General features: G+C 40.7%; 2 protein-coding genes across 3 annotated transcripts in view; one reads left to right on the forward strand and one right to left on the reverse strand.

The window, feature by feature from the left end:
* Positions 1-5293, forward strand: part of GLDC (glycine decarboxylase) — a 38161-nt gene extending 32868 nt beyond the window's left edge. The window contains exons 22-25 of the mRNA XM_053371915.1: positions 1687-1782; positions 2280-2452; positions 2917-2997; positions 4406-5293. Of these exons, the coding sequence (XP_053227890.1) occupies positions 1687-1782; positions 2280-2452; positions 2917-2997; positions 4406-4549 (494 nt within the window). The 3' untranslated portion in view covers positions 4550-5293. The remainder of the gene's footprint in view (positions 1-1686; positions 1783-2279; positions 2453-2916; positions 2998-4405) is intronic.
* Positions 5294-5630: 337 nt separating this feature from the next.
* The window catches only part of UHRF2 (ubiquitin like with PHD and ring finger domains 2), a 53033-nt gene continuing 41175 nt past the window's right edge, over positions 5631-17488 (reverse strand). For both annotated transcript variants that reach the window (XM_053371920.1, XM_053371921.1), the window contains 7 exons: positions 13891-13997; positions 12447-12609; positions 11418-11555; positions 10691-10814; positions 9170-9348; positions 8785-8883; positions 5631-6693 (listed from right to left, as the gene is read on the reverse strand). In XM_053371920.1, the coding sequence (XP_053227895.1) occupies positions 6547-6693; positions 8785-8883; positions 9170-9348; positions 10691-10814; positions 11418-11555; positions 12447-12609; positions 13891-13997 (957 nt within the window). In that variant the 3' untranslated portion in view covers positions 5631-6546. The remainder of the gene's footprint in view (positions 6694-8784; positions 8884-9169; positions 9349-10690; positions 10815-11417; positions 11556-12446; positions 12610-13890; positions 13998-17488) is intronic.

The raw sequence follows: 17488 nt of genomic DNA on the forward strand, positions 1-17488 counted from the left end.
ACTCTGATGGGTCTTTGCTCCTGCTTTCAGACTGATCCATGGCAACAGTGGAGACCATCCCCTCCCTCTAGTTGAAAGAATTGCATAATTCTGTCCCTTCATTTCAGGAAAGATCCGTCCAGCAGGGTAGCTGATCATATTGGTGCTTACACAACCTTGTGCTGTACTAAGCTTTTGTGTTACTGCCTCTCCGTCCTTTCCATTGTCACTGGCCTTGTTTGAAGGTCATGATGAACTGTTTTATCATTATGTAGAGAGCCTGGACAAGTCTCTCATGTACTCCTTCCCTACTCCCTTCCTGCAGAGTGACCGCAAGGAATTTGGAAGCAAAATCATCTGATCTCCTTCAGCACACATGGGGGCGGGGGACGGGCAAGAAGCTCAATACGCTAAAAGCTTGTGAATATAACTACAAACAAATGTTTATTTGGGGAGGTTGCTGGATTAGTCTGTTGCAACAAGAACAACCAAGTCTTATGGTGCCTTAAAGGCTGACAATTATGGGACGGTCTTTTGTGAATGAGAGTCCGCTACATCAAATGTGTGGAGCATGAACCTTGGTTGTTAAGTGTAATAAAGGCTGTAGTTCAACAGCAGTGAAATGCAAAACTATTGTTTTGAGTTGTCGCAACTAATCTTATGCAAAATAGCCATCATTGCATCTAAACCAGGCTGGGGAGTCATCCTGTTGCACCCACCATCCCAGCCTCCTGACAAAGAGTATTGGCCCACTAGTAATCTAAATAATATGGGCTGAAAGGCGTTTGTGGATGAATTCATCCTCCTAAGAGGATATTCTCCAAAGCTGTAGGAGCAGCTGTGGACTTGTCTGCTTCTCCTCAATAATATATGTCCGTGCCCCCCCCCCTACAAATTGTTAGAGCTGTGTCGTGTTCTCTCTCTCTCACTGCACTGTGCTTTAATCAGGGGTGCTTTTTCCCTGTCAAGGATCAAATTCAGTCAGGGTAATCTGTTGGAGAGGGCACATGCCAGCAGTGGGTGTAGCTAAAAATGACGTGTTCTGGATTAACTACCTTATTTTTCACTCTATAAGACGCACCAGACCACAAGACGCACGTAGTTTTTGGAGGCGGAAAACAAGAAAAAAAATATTCTGAATCTCAGAAGCCAGAACAGCAAGAGGGATCGCTGCGCAGTGAAAGCAGCAATCCCTCTTGCTGTTCTGGCTTCTGGGATAGTTGCGCAGCCTGCATTCGCTCCATAAGACGCACACACATTTCCCCTTACTTTTTAGGAGGGAAAAAGTGAGTCTTATAGAGCAAAAAATACGGTAATTCAGAATTTTTAAAACCCCCGCTCTGCTTCAGTTTTCAGTTCAGAATTCCCAGTCTTATGCTCAAAGGTAACCCCCACTGGGTACTCTCAATCAGACGGCATTTATTTTCTGGGGTGCCACAGAGCACTATTTGATATCCAGCACTACTAAGTGTCTGTAGGAAGCTGTGGGGGTGGTCATTATGGGATGTGGAGCAAACTGTCATCAGTATGCTGGTGACACACAGCGGTTCCTTCAAAAGAAACTTATTTTAAACCCTGGCAAGACAAAGAGCTTGGAAGTTGATGCACAGGAATAACGCACCTGAGTTATGGATACTGAAAGCTACTTTGTGGTCACATTTTATTTTTCTACAAATATAAATCTTAGAATAAAATTTTCATACGCAGGTTATGTAGCTCATGAATTTATTTTGGACACCCGACCTTTCAAGAAGACAGCAAATATTGACGCTGTGGATGTCGCTAAACGGCTTCAGGATTATGGTGAGTTGTCAAATGGGCAACGTTCCCTCCCTTCTTTTATCACAATTAAAATGTAGGATCGAATCCTGTGGTGGTAAGAATTATGGAAGCTGTTTAACCAGCTCATCCAGCACCATGCGGGCTCCTGCCATCAGGCAAAATTGAGAGCCACTTGTTTTTTAACATTTACCCTGCCATTGGACATGTCTGAATTCTCTCCTGGTTTGGTGGGGAGTCAGGCGATCGGGAGAACATGATTATGGATGTCCACAAATTTGACATTTGGGTTTATGCAACTGCTACAAGCTGAGAATACATAAGGAGAGAGACGACTGTGCTTCAAATAACTGCCCCCCCCCAGTTGGTCAGTAACTGGGCTTTGTAAATGGCCTTGCTCTATGTAGCGATGAAGAATATGCAATACCAAAGAGTGTTCCTTGAACTCTGAAAACATGTTGTTTAGACTTTGCTTAGGGTCCTGGAAAGGTAGTACAATAAAAGAATGTTATGTTTGCTAGGATTCCACGCTCCAACAATGTCCTGGCCAGTGGCAGGTACTCTGATGATTGAACCAACAGAGTCTGAAGACAAGGCAGAGCTAGACAGATTTTGTGATGCAATGATCAACATCCGACAAGAAATTGCTGATATAGAGGAAGGAAGAATGGATTCTCGAGTTAACCCATTAAAGGTGAGAGCAGGGTGGGTTTAATTATTTGTAGCAGTTGCTCTTCATCAAGATTGTTTTGAAGTAAATTGTCTACGAGTGATGCTGTAGTCCCCAGGACTCTGTTGTTTAGCACAGAAAAAGGCAAAAAGCCAGCATTTATTCCATTTCTAGCTGTTGTATCTCTTGGTATAGGCCCTGTACTCCTCCTATTGCAATATATTATAGGCATGTGGCTCCGCTTGATTTTTAACAGCATCTACTAGAAAACCTCAGATTCACTGTTCCCCTTTCAGAGAGCTAGTCTTGGTCACACCTTATTGAAACCAATAGGACTCAGATTTGTTGGTTTTTGTTGGTTATTGATTTCAGTGGAACTTAGCAGATCTTTCTCTTAGCTGAGGCCATTGCTACTGTTTGAGTATTTATATTATTACTCGATTGAATTATATTATTTTGTATATTTTAACTTACATTTATTGACTTAGATGTCACCACATACCTTGACCTGCATTGCTGCTCCTAACTGGGACCGTCCTTACTCCAGAGAAGTAGCTGTTTTTCCATTGGTAAGTAATGAGTTAACATGGGAAGCTTTCCTCATTCTCATTTGAGCAGCCAGTTTTATTAGACAGCATTACTACTGGAAAACATTAGGAACCTTGCAAGCCAACCTTAAAAAGAAAGGTACATCAGATTTGCCAAAAAGAGATGGCATTAAGGAAAGGATTAAGCTGCCTCTTCCTGCTATAGCCTTTGTAATTATCAGCCGTCTCAGTTGATGCTGCTTTGAAAGAAGTCCTGTAAGTTACAGTATTTTTCGCTCTATAAGACGCACCAGACCACAAGACGCACCTAGTTTTTGGAGGAGGAAAACAAGAAAAAAAATATTCTGAATCTCAGAAGCCAGAACAGCAAGAGGGATCGCTGCGCAGTGAAAGCAGCAATCCCTCTTGCTGTTCTGGCTTCTGGGATAGCTGCGCAGCCTGCATTCACTCCATAAGACGCACACACATTTCCCCTTACTTTTTAGGAGAGAAAAAGTGAGTCTTATAGAGCAAAAAATACGGTAAATGCAAAGGCAGCTTGGAGCCAGAAACGTTCTTGCCTAACTGGAATTTGGTGGGGATAACATAAGTAAGTTAAAACAGAGTGGCTCATAACATTCTGACCCAAAAAAAACACCATACAAAGACAAGATAAAGCTTAAAGACCTTGAACTATTGGTTGTTTATGGCTCATGTTATGATGGAACCCTGAACTTATGTGGCAGTTAGTGGATAACCACCTCACATTTTATAATGCTTAAATTATTCTGAGGGATCTTTCCATTTGGTCCCAGAAAGAAATCATTCCTCACAGCAGGCAGCAGAACCCTGATCCCAAACACATTAGTTATGTTGAATTCACAAAGTGTATCCTTTGTCACTTCTGCCATTTGGCAAACTCCTTTTGAAACTTGGGGGCATCAAAACAGTTTGAGATACTCCACGGGGCTAAAATTAGCAACTGACTCACAATTCCTTTCATGAGCCGAAACTAATTTCACCCAACTTCTAAAACTTTAGGCTTTGAAGGGTAAACCTGTGCACTGCAACTCCTATACACTGGTACCTCGGGTTAAGAACTTAATTTGTTCTGGAGGTCCATTCTTAACCTGAAACTATTCTTAACCTGAAGCACCACTTTAGCTAATGGGGCCTTCTGATGCCGCCGGAGCACGATTTCTGTTCTCATCCTGAAGCAAAGTTCTTAACCCGAGGTACTACTTCCGGGTTAGCAGAGTCTGTAAGCTGAAGTGTTTGTAACCCGAAGCATTTGTAATCTGAGGTACCACTGTAGTACCTGATGAAGCTGGCTATTGTCTCTTGTACATGCTGCAGTATGCCCGTTACTCTTTAATGTACCATAGAATACTGTCTGCTTAATTGTCGGTAATTTAAAAATTACCTACTGGATATGTTTCTCCCACTTTAGCCATTTGTAAGACCTGAAAATAAATTCTGGCCCACAATTGCTCGAATCGACGACATCTACGGAGATCAACATCTGGTTTGTACCTGCCCACCAATGGAAGTCTACGAGTCTCCTTTTGCTGAACAGAAGAGAGCATCATCTTAGGGTCAGTCTCCGCTCGCCTTACCCTGTTCCTTTTTAGGTGACCAGGCTCGACCTCCCTTGCTACACTTCAGGAAGGATGGGCTCTTCTGCCCAGTGAACCATTTTTTTTATACGGTGTATATTTTTGTAATCTCCATTCTGTTGATTAAATTTCTGTGCAGCTATGTAAATATACTTTAGGTGGAAACAAACTGACTTGATGCAGTGCCTCAGTTTCCACAGCAGTTCATGCTGAAGTGGCCTTGATTTAACACTCTTTGATCAATTCAGGACCAAGGCTGCTTTCCTGTGTTGAGGAGCACTAAACATAGAACGGTATGTGTAAAAATAGAACCCTTTTTTTGGTTAAACTGGGCCCTGACAATACTTGTGTGATAGAGAGCAATCCCAGTTTATTTTGAATAACGCCTATACTGTGGGATTCTTTTTTGGGCTGAGGCTGTTTGGTGGCTAAAATTATAGTCATTATTCACTTTGTATGAACTGAAAGACAGAGACCACAATATGCTGAAACAAAGGAAAGTAAGCTCCTCTGTACCTCACTTTGTATTAGATTGTGGCTATATACTTTTGTAGTTTGTATTAATTAAATTTATATATTGCTTCTAGTGTTGATAATGTCATTTAAGGAACTCGTTTTTTCTTTTTTAAACTCCCTGGGGTAGCATTCCAATAAAATCTAGAAGTTGTAATAGCTTTTGAAACCTGATTTCAAACTCTGATTAAAAACTAGATTTTCTGAAAGTGTGTGGTATTTTGTTATGTGCTTTTGTGAACTATTTAGTGTATTCTATGCTTGCATGAACTGGAAGGGGTGCTTCTACAAGGCATTGTGTTCTGCCCAAGATACCAGGTAAGGCTTGAGATGGCTTTGTGCCAAGAAACAAAAAAAGGCAGAAGGCCAATTTCTCCACAAAACTAAGGTCTTTTAAAAATGTTTTGTATAATATAGCTTTCTAATGCAAATTGCCCAAAGATATTAAACTTGAGACCAAACACCTTGTTATCAAACGTTTTCAAATATACATTCAGCCATCTTCCAGGAAACACTGTCTTATGGCTGCAAAATACAAACTAACACTTTATGAATCATAAAATATTTAATAAGGTATATTGGGGAAGAGGAATATACTGTATATAAAATTTCAGATCACAATATGAAGCGATTTGAGCCCTCTCCAAGCTAGCACTGCTCTCAATGCTGTGTAAGATGTATTGCCACTGATACAAGACCTACTAAAAGCATACAGTTTTACCTAATACAAAAGTGGCTTGTTTCATATGAAAGTTTTTACACAACTAGAGTGTTTTGAATACCCTCTTTAAGTGCAAAAAACACAAATCACTTTACATTAACAGCAACAATGCATTCATATTGTTCTCAGTCATTAGTAGTCAACTTGCATAAGATACAAGAGCACAATGACGCTCACAAAAATAGACTAAAAGCCTGTTCTTGCAAAAGAAATTAAGAAAAACAGCATAATGGCAGAAAATGCACACGCACAAAAAGATTATGCACACCACAGAATTTGATGTTCTGTAATTAAAAACTGGCTTAAGTGCTGTTTTCTTGTTGTAAAATCAAACTGCATGGACCAGGCAAACTAATATTCAGGAGGCAGTGTGTAGCTGAACTTCATCTGACACGCTCTTAAAATTCCCCACAATTTGTTTTCCTCCATCTGAGGTAGTTACAAAAAACAATCTGAAGCATCCGCTGTTGTGGCCAGTCAGAGCCAAGGCTTGTATTCCTCCCCCCTTGTTGTCATCTGTCCAAAACTACCTTCAGTGTTGAAAGTCAGATGAGAATGTGAAGTTCTCGCTACACAAAAAAGATTGCAAAATGGGAAAGAAGGTTGAGTTAGCCGCTCCACAATGTGACAGTCGTATGAACTGCGCTCAAGCCAGCTGGTCCACTTTTGAATTTTCCTGGTTTCTTCTCTTTGTACAGTCTGTAAGTCATTAAGAGAAGTATACTGAGAACTGAACTCGTATCATCGTCCTTTGCTGTAACCAGGGAAGAACTGGTCAAGTAGTGTCTGCAGTATTTTGTTGGGAACCATGGTGTAGCCCTTTCCAAGGTCGTGTCGGCAAGCAGGGCAGGTGAAGACTTCAGCTCTAAAGGAGCGCTGTAAACAGCTCTATGTTACAGAACGATAAGGAATATGTTTAGGACACAAATTAAAATATTGTTCACAAGAAATGAAATATCAGCATAATGCCAAAAATAGACCTCTGGGCATTCTGTGTTTACAGAAAGCCTTTTCCTGAGATTACATTACATAAATTGACAAAAACAACAGGGCTACAGGAATATGCTAAATAATATACCAGTTATGTTATGAGGGATTGGTACTGTGCTATTTTTCTGCATAAAGGTAGTCCATTATTTTTCTAGCAGTAGTCTGTCATATGTTATAAATGAATTCTGTTTAAACATTTGCAAAGTCAGTAGCACTACTGTACGTTGAGCCCTAATTTGTTGTGCAGCCTGGTCCAGACAGAATAGTCAATCACAGTTTTATGCAACCAAGGAGAGTATCAGAAGTATTCACTTGGAAGTTTTTAAACTAACCATAGTTCCCTGTGCCGTCATACACAAAAGTGTGTTGTGCAAAGAACGGTCTAGATCACAACCTTCAGTAAAACTAAACTAACTTGTACACAAATGCTGGTGAATGGCTCTACAGTTGTTACAGGCAAAACTATGTTCTCTCATGATTTTTTAAAAAGACAACAAGTACTTTCTAAACAGCCAGGAGCTATGGCACATGGAATAACATTCCCAGGTGCCCTATCCTTGGCAGATAAAAATCTTGGCTACTACAAGCACTCAAATACCAGGTGCTCAGTAGTGGTCTTTTTGCAAATGTTTAACAATGAAAGCTAGGTTAGTGAGTGAGGTCAGGATGTGGAATTGTGTGGTCTCCCCGCCTTCCCATAATGTGTGAAAATTCTCTTTCATCTGCTTTGGGGCTTAGTGTTTGCTGCATTCATCCTTTACCAGTCCTGCTTAAAATGAATCCCAGTACTCTCCTAAACTCACTTTGGCAGCCCTAATTAACAATGGAGTTTTAACATTAGTTTAGGCCAGGCAGAGGCAAACTCAGCCCTCCAGATGTTTTGGGACTACAACTCCCATCATCCCTGACCAGTGGTCCTATTAGCTAGGGATGATGGGAGTTGTAGTCCCAAAACATCTGGAGGGCCGAGTTTGCCTCTGCCTGGTTTAGGCACACACCTGGATGAGAAGGAGAACTAGTGCATCAGGAGACAGGGAACAGATACTGGGAGTACATTTCCCTTACGCACTGGTTCATTGGGAAGTGTGATCTGGGCCTGTTTACATATACAATTGTTTTATATTTGTTTTCATTATATTGTGAAATCACTTTGAGAAGTGAAATTGGAAGCAATTCATAAATGATGTTGGTGGTTTTGTCATCTTCCCATAGAGCTCAAAGATGAGGGAAATGTACCCTCTGTTGGATCAAAAAGGCACTTCTCTTTGTTCCTTCTAGCATTCTATAGTTTAAACGGATTTTGTGAATGTAACCCCTACCAACATTTAAGAGTTGTTTATATGCTCCCCAAAAAACCAAGTCAAAATTATGAACATTAGGACAAATACTACAAGGCACAATTCTGCCAAAGTTATCTTGATTTCAATGGAAGAGATAAGAATGTGCTTAAATCTCTGCCCCTGGGGACTCTGAAATAGATCCAGCCTATGTATGGGAAAAGTAACTGATATCCTTTACATACTTCGTTCAGTCAAAATGAAAAATAACTCATCTCGTTTTTAGTTGCAATGTAAAACTGTGCCAGCTCAGGGGTGGGCAGACTTCAGGCTTGTGTGGTCTACTTTGCCCTCCTTTCTCCAAGCTACCACTTTTCAGGGCTGCAGCTGGTGAACTTGGAAATTATAAGTATCTTAGTCCAGGAATTTGTTTTCTGTATCCCAACCCCCAATATTACTTCAGTAGCCAATATACAGAAAAAAGTTGCTGCTACTGTTAAAGAGCCGGGAGTCAGAAGTCATTGATGATCTAATGCTAATTACTCAAGGATCTACCAGTACACCCCAATCTACTTTCTGCCAACCCCTGGTCTCTTGTACCTCTTTCAAGGAAGGAACAGAGTGAGTTCAAAATGCTGGTGACTTGCTTTCCAATAGAACCAGGACCAATGGTTCCAAGATCAAGAGGAAACATCACTACGGTACTACTTACTTTACAGACATTGTGGAGGCACTCTGTGGTCACCGGTTGGTATACCAGCTCCTGGCAGCAGACACACATAAAAGATTGTTCCAGTTTCTTCAAAAAGTTCTATAGCAAGATAAGAGAAAAATAAGTTACACTGACAATGAAATTCTAGGCTGCATGCATCAAGCAAATCCTTCATCTTAGTTGTTTAAAATAAATCACCTCTTCATAAAAAAGGTCTTATTCCTGTAAAGTAACTCCCACATTCTACAAAGAGCAGAATGTTATGTGGTTAAACTAAGCACAAACATACCTTCTATTTCAATAAATGTGTTATACATATTGATCCCTTCTTGTCACTGCAAGAAAGGTTAAAATGCAGAATGTGAGTTACTCTAAGAAAACATACTGGTCCTTCCTTAAGAGAAGCGAGAACTTCATCCCACAGCTTCTGGTTCGGTGAATCTTCCTGAATCAACCACTGCTGTTGCTGAGTGAGCTGGAAAGCTTCTCCTTTGCCGCCGTCTCCTTTCCCTCCATCTTCCATCTTCATGACTTTGGCCACGTTTGTAGGTTCCTCAATTCCTTCTGAAAAATAATGAAAAAGCATTATAATCCTGGGGTGTCTTAGTGAGGAAATGATAAAAATTCTTCCCATTCAGCTGTATTCTGGAAAACACAATGATACACACACACACACACACACACACACTTTATTCTTTCTTCAGCTTCATATTTGGCACCTACATTCTGGCAAAATATCTACCCTATTTCCCCCCCCCTACAATGTACTTTTTCTGGGGCCAAACTCAAGCAGGTCCCATTAAGACAAATTTTGGCTGCTATGAACCATTGTGTTAGGCAATGAACACCGGCTGTGTCCCAATTTGAAGTCAATGTGTCTGAAAGATGGGGCTGTAGCAAGCAGCTTTTCTTTCAGAGGCTGCGTGGTTTCATGTGGGACTGCTTTCAGGTGCACCACATAAAAACCAAAGCGAGACTACAGCACTCCCTCTGTCAGACAAGCATAGATCATAGACCCATAGGAACCCAGGTGTGCATCCTTATGATGCCAAAATGGTACCATCCACAGAAAAGACGGAGGCATCTGCAGGTTTGGGGGAGCCCCAGGTTCTATAGGGGGGACATCTTCAGAAAAAACTCTGAACTCCTACATCGTCCAACAAGGAATGGGTCTTCTCAGAGGGAACAGAATGCTGACTGATTATTTGAAGGTGGTGGGGAGAGAGACAGAAAACCAGCTGGAGTATTATGGAGAGGGAGTGGCTGTCTGGGAACCTAACAGTAGAACACTACAATGTTTTTTTCCAGCTTCCAGCTTTTATTATTAATAATTAGATTTATACACCGCCCTTCATATCTCAGGTTGGTTCATAGACTAAAATACAAGATAAAAACACAAGTAAATAATTAAAACAAAACAGCAAAACAATAACACACACACACACCCTTGCCACAGACACATTTAAAAGGCTGTAGGATAATCAGCCAAAGGCCTGACGGAAGAGGAACGTTTTTCCTGGCACCTAAAAATATATAATGAAGGTGCCAGGCAAACCTTCCCTGGGGAGAGCATTCCACAAATGGGGAGCCACCACAGAGAAGGCCCTTTCTCATGTTGCAACCCTCTGGATCCTTTTCTGGCAAATTTATATTTCGGAAGTTTCAGAAGTTTCCCTGGTGTTCCATCTAGTGTTAACTTGCAGCATGAGATGTTCAGACTGCTGACATGACCATTCCTAAATGCCTTCTTTCTCTGAACAGAGCTCAACCACCTCCTTGGCTCACCAATAAATTGATGCCAATGAAGTAGATGGGGGAACAAGCAATGATGCTTGGCCACTAAGCCCTTACTCCTTTGAAAACAGAGAGCCTAGTAAGTTAATTCCCCTTCCTCCTGCTATCATACCATCATCAATCAGTCTTTTCTGATTTCCGTTGCTCTGTTCTGTTGGCTCCTGTTTCGTAGGTTGCTTTTTTACTTTATCCTTCTTTTCTTTACTCGCCATAGCTTCCAAATAGCCTTCCGGGTACTGCAAAAGAAGAGCACCAGGTCTGAAAAGTATCTTAAACAGCATTCACATTAAAACAACAATGTCCAGAATGACATCATTTTTAAAACCAAACTAACTTAAAATTAGGGCACAGAACATAAGGAGCAGGCACCTGCGCAAATGACTCACAAAAAAGATCTGTCACAAGGGCATAAGCTGGACCTTGCTCTTTGATTCCTACCCTGGGACAAAAAACAGACTGATAGACCTCTGGGCTGTAGCTAACTCTTTTGCTTTTGACTCTCATTATGGGAATGGCAGCTGTTTACTATTTCTTAAATTTTGTCAACCTGTCTAGGAATCCAAATGTGAACAAATGATATGAACATGACTACACACTTGATCACATGCAATATGAAATAAGGTATGGGCCTATTTTAGGCTTCTAAAACCTGTTCAATAAAGATTAGAATGTATAAATCATCTTGTTTTAACTAGCTGCCTTAACATCTTCAAAGATGATCTTAATCAAGCCTGGCTCCCGGAGATTTTCAGCAGAGTTTGGAGCTTCTCCGACATAGATGTTGGAACAGTTATGTTTCAATAAAACTTTTTAGAACTACGGTAACTTGACGTTCTAACCTGTAAACTCAAGCCCAATTTCTTTGACCTTTCCATTCCTTCTGAAGTCCATGGGGCAGGTTCAGCATCATCTCTTCTCAGAAGATAGCGCCAAACTAAGAATCCACATTTTCCAATTTCAGGCCAGTATTTCACCACCTAAATGATAAACGTTCCTATCACTGTTATGTTTTATCTTCCACAGTCTGAAGGCCTGTCCAATTAAATCCCTCCACTCCCCCCATTTATTATAATAAGTTTAATAAATTTCACCTCTATGTACTCATCAGTTTTAAGATAAAATGGTGCTTTCTGAAAATGCAAGTTGATGCATAATCTGCACTATCCTGTATGAGACTTCCTGAGACAGCAATAGAGTTGTAAAGATAAAACATGCCTAATGTGCAAAAACAGCTTAACTGCTGTATGTGCCGTGAGCCAATAAGAGGACAAATTTTTCAGGAAGATTTCCTGACTCCCTGGAGAGGCTTTCCAGGGAATACAAGGAGGTGCAGAAGTAGAGGCAGGGGGAAGAGACAGGAAAGCCAGTTGTGTAACCCAAGATTTGTTGATGTTTAGTCGTCTTAGTTGTGTTCAACTCTCCATGACCCCGTCAACCAGAGCATAGCTTGGAAACTCCCACTTTCTTCTCAAAGCTTCTCCTTTTTTATGTCCATGGAGTTTTCTTGGCAAAATACTGGAGTGGTTTGCCAGTTCCTTCTCCAGGAGGATCACATTTAGTCTAAACTCTCAGCTATGACCTGTCCGGTGGCCCTGCACAGCATAGTTCATAGCTTCTTGGGGTTATTCAAACCCCTTCACCAAGACAGTTACAACATAAAGCACGCAACAGGCTGAATGGTAATGTTTGCAACAAATTTCTTTACTGGTTACTTCCTAATATACGAATCAAGTCCCGGATGTACACCATATACAATCCTTAAGCAAGGTAGTGTTCCATGAAGGAGTAACCCAAGATAATTTCCCCTAAAACACAAAATGCTTTGCTCTTTTTAAATGCAAGAAACGTTACATTAGGAAAATACGCACTTTATAAATGCCATCGTATCTGTTGCCTTCTTCAGGGGCATATTTGCTGATCCTTCGGCCCTTTGAGCTACGAACCACTCGGACTGGCTTGCCAGCTCTCCAGTTTTTAGACTCGGCTCCATTTTTATCATCCAGGGGGGCATCACAATTTAGCGCCAGTGCCCTGAAAATAAAAACAAAAAAAATTAAGAGATAATGCTTCCTCAAATATTAAGAGCACAAGCAAATATCTTACTCAGCTATTTGAATTTAATTTTCCATGGTAGGCAGAAGATAAAGCGTTTTATTCAACCTGAAGTTAAGAATTATTGATATAATGCCCACACAACAGGATTCCCCCCTGCATGCACCTGGGGGGTTTGGGGTGCGCAAAATAGATATAAGGGACACCCCTGGGTGAGGAGAACATTCCATTGCACAAGAAAAAAAATCATTGTGCTGATGGAACTGCTTAATGCTACACTGAATATAATCCAAAAGCAGATACAAGTAACATACACAGATTAAGTTAAATTACCCTCTAAGGCAGGGGTTGTCAACCTGGTCCCTACCGCCCACTAGTGGGTGTTTCAGGATTCTAGGTGGGCGGTAGGGGGTTCTACAGCACAAGTAGAGTCCTCCTTCCATTGCGCACTGTGGGCGGTAAGGAAATTTTACCATCAAGAAAGATGCATTAGTGGTGGTAGGTATAAAAAGGTTGACTACCCCTGCTCTAAGGCATAACAAAACATTCCCATGCAAACCAAATACTTTCCCATGTAAATTTCATTATTATTAGTCAATGAACATTTAGATAAAATTTAGAATCTGCTTGCTCCCAAGTAAATATGCTTAGGATTTGATTTTGATTTGTTTTAGTATTTATACGCCACTTTGTCAACAATAAAGCTGAGCTCATAGTGGCTCACAAATGTAACTAAGAATTAAAAAGTAACATTTAAACGAACAAAGCCATATTAAAATAGCATACAGGAGGTGAGCATTTTGTGCATGCTCAATTGATGCACGACCATGGGTCCTTTTTGGACCCGGAAGAGGGCAAAATGGGGGTGGAACAGAATGGGGCATAACAGGGTGGCTTTATGAGTGCTCCGTTGATGCAAACGAGGACCAGAAACGCAACCCCTGCACCAAATTGGGAGTTGCCTGTATTAGTAAAGAAAAATAAAGAAGCAATTAATGCAATCCAATTTAAAAAAGATGGAGGCATCTGTCTGTCTCAAAAAAACAACGGAGTGCATTTCTAGGGGTGAAGTCAAACCACTGGAGAATCACAGAATATCTAGATTAATAATAATCAAATTTCAGCAAATAAACAGGTTCACTGGAGTGTTTATTCTAGAGGAAAAAATTTGTATGAATAGTTCATGACAACATTCAGAGCATAGTTGCGGTAGAGTCAGATTATTTTCTCCTTTTAATGTAAGAATGTGGCACAGCTTACCTGTTCATGTGTGTCAAAGTTTGATCAAATGAATGTTCTCCAATCCTTTTATTGCCGGACAGATCTCTTCCACCGCTCCCAGTGTAAGTAAATTCATCACCTCGATCCTATATGAGATTAATTACTCTTTAAAATGTCAGGACTGCAAAAACTCAAATATACTAGTAGAAAATTAATTGTGTTAACAAAGTTAACAATTGCCTCGCATATAAAAACAGGTCAGCGCTTGATCTGCTGATGCCACCGATTTTTAGGTCATATCTTTATCAGTACATGAGTATGGGAAGTATACACATATATTACAACACATAAGAATATTGGTTGCTATAAACAACTTTTTAGTAGCACAGATTTAAGTTTGTTTGTCTGGAAAAGAGGTTGATGAGGTACACAGATGAGGAGATTGTTCTCCATAAAGTGTTTTTCCCAACCCAAAGTTAGAGTCTGTCAATGATTTTATTGTTCTAAAAAGGATTCTTCAATTATGATACATTGTAAGACAGTTTAGCACATTCATCTGTCTTCGCCAACCTGGCTCTTGCTGGGCTTGATGGGAATTGTAGCGCAATACATCTGGAGGGAACTAAGTTGGCAAATGCTGCCTTCTATCATCTCCTCTCCAAAACAGAAATCAACAGATCACAAGGGTCTGTTGGACTCACTCTGAATGATGTTTGGCAAGTTATTCTGACATACCCTGTTCAACTACAGTCGTACCTTGGAAGCCAAACACCTTGGCACTCATACGTTTTGGCTCCCGAACACCGCTAGCCCGGAAGTGAGTATTCTGGTTTACCAACGTTCTTTGGAACCCAAACGTCTGGCGCGGCTTCCACAGCTCCCGATTGGCTGCAGGAGCTTCCTGCAGCCAATTGGAAGCTGCGTCATTGTTTCCAAACGTTTTGGAAGTGGAACAGACTTGTACTCCCTCAATGGTTTGCTACCTTTCCTCAGACATTTTAAGGAATCTGTATCCACATAAGGTAATAATATCCCATTGGTGTTTCTCCGCTGGGGAGGAAGACAATTTTCAGACATTCTTTCCCTGCCCCCATAGCTCTCCAATCTGCTCTCAAGGGTCGCTCAACCCTCCAGATCAGATTTTGGAGAAGGGGGAATTACTGAAAATAGTCTCCTTCCCCATTCCACTGAAGGATACCTATCAGTGGAAGACCCCCTAATGGATACCACACATAAACTTTGGGAGGGGGGATCTAAGCACAAGACAAATTCGTTCAGCAACTGGGATGAATACAGCAGTTTGCTAAGTATTAATGGGCTAAACAAAGTTGCTATCAATTGTTCAGAAAAAATGTAATTTTTCATGTATAAAGAGCATTCCCACATTCTCCTGGTAAAAGCATACACTAACAAAATACTAAGGTTTTCTCTCACCACAATACAATAACTGCAAATGAACTGGAACAAACCTACTGCAACAGAATTTCAAGTAACATCACAAAAATTTTGGAAACTGAAAAGCAAAGCAAGGGAGGAGGATCTATCTTTTCCTTTTCTCTTGAGTTGTCAAGAATGTGAGCATGCAAAACAGACTATAAAAATTATTAAAGAAAGGTTGAAATGTGTTGGCTAATACAATTTTAAAATGCAGTCAGCAGCAAGAAAGTAAGTCAGGCTGTGAGTGGACCTCCTGACCTTTTGTGCCCCCCAAATTGGGCTGATTTGCCCTGTGCCACCCTGGAAGCAACACATCCACCCCAAAGCAATTCCTATGTGGATATAAAGTTAGAACAGGGTTTTTAAAAGGTCAGGGGATGAGTGCACCAGCACTGCACAGGGTCGCATCTTTAAGGGGACAGAACTGGAAGGAGAGGCCTGCCGGTGACAGGAAAAGCGAGACCTGGCAAGGGCACCCCTGCCATAGACCTTCTCTAGCAAAGATGCCTCCTTTTCACAGTGCTGTGGCCTCCTTCTTGTTGATGCCTGTCTCTCCTTCCTGCCTGACCCTCTACCCCTCAACCTGACCTATAGAGATCAGGAGCTGAATCCATTGCAGCAACCTACATCTTTAGTTCACATCTTATGAACTAAAAAATGATTAATGAATTATGAAGCATACATGAATGATTTATAATGTTTTATAAGCAATCGATAAGAGCATTAAGGGCTATTAATTATTATTATGCTACTAGATGCATCAGTTTAATCCACCTCATAATGAAGATGAAGTGGAACGATAACAGATCACTAGAGAAAGGTGAGAAACTTAGCTGAGGAAGGGATTTTTCAAGTGCAATCTTAGGCTTGTCTACTCAGAAGAAAGTCATCTTGAGTTCAAGGGGACTCAGTTTCATCTTTAATATTTGTTGCATATTCATTTGTCTGTGCCACATTCATTCATCCATTTATTAATCCATTCATTCACATATGGTATTTGTTTGTGGGTGTGTTACAGTATTCACAGCAGACCCAGCAAATTCAAGGTACTTAAGTTACCCCAATTGACTTCATAATTTTTAACAGACCTATTCTAAGTATGGAAGACAGGAGTGCCTGGCGTGCTCTGGTCCATGGGGTCACGAAGTGTCGGACACGACTAAACAACATTCTAAGTATGACATAGCTGATCATCACCCATATAGGTTTGGTCTTCTAAGGCTACTTTACTTATCTAAGAGTAAGTCCTACTGAACTCAACAGGACTTTTTCTGAGTAGAAATACGAAGAACACTACAAAACCCATTTATCATATTATCATAAGATAAAGTCTGTAAGTTTAACAAATTTCCAAGTACTTACAAATTCCTATAACAGGCCATAGTAAAGTAAGGGGAAAAGAGAGAGGATAGAAATAATATTTAAGACCAATATAGATGCAATGCTAGCATGGCCATGTACTTGTGCTTAAGGGTGGAGATGAAACCACAGAATTGACCAGCAGCCCCTTCTCTCACATGCAAATTCCCTTTGATCTCTCTTTCCTTGGTTTAGGATTATGGGTGTTGCCTGGCTAATGTTAACCTATCTGTGCTTGGAATCTAACTTCAGAACCTACTGCAGGGAAGGAGAACTTGTGAAGTAGGAGAAGAGGATTCCGAGAAAGGGGATTCCAACCTCTTAAACTTAGTTAATAGTGCTGGTTCTACTATGCCGGTATAAGTCCAAGTGAAAAAGATTATTCCACAATTATTCATCTTTAGGTTTCTACCATCTTTTCCTGAGGCGCTGCCAAGATCTACTGTTCACTCAACCAAATCAGGTCACTTGTCAGATACAGAAACGATACAGGACTGCAACTCTGGCACAGAAGTTTCTGGATCACGAATATGTATTTGGCAAACCTGGCTTATAGGCAGTGTAGTGAAAAGGGAGGCTTAAACACTTCTATAATAAAATCTAACTGTAAGATAAAAATATCAGTGCACAAAAGTGTACATAATTTGAGTGGTACTTTAGCCCATTGAGCTTCTCAAACACATCACTTGCTAACCCATCATCATCATCACCAAGAAAAAAGAAAAGAAAAGAAAAGTCAACAGACTCAGAAGTCATGGTATGCTTATGCAGCTAGCTTTGTTAGGATATTAGGACCACATGCCTTGACCTTCGCAGTTCTTTCCAGTGATGATAATTTATC

This window comes from Podarcis raffonei, chromosome 17 (assembly GCF_027172205.1).
Source record: "Podarcis raffonei isolate rPodRaf1 chromosome 17, rPodRaf1.pri, whole genome shotgun sequence".
Classification (NCBI taxonomy): domain Eukaryota; kingdom Metazoa; phylum Chordata; class Lepidosauria; order Squamata; family Lacertidae; genus Podarcis; species Podarcis raffonei.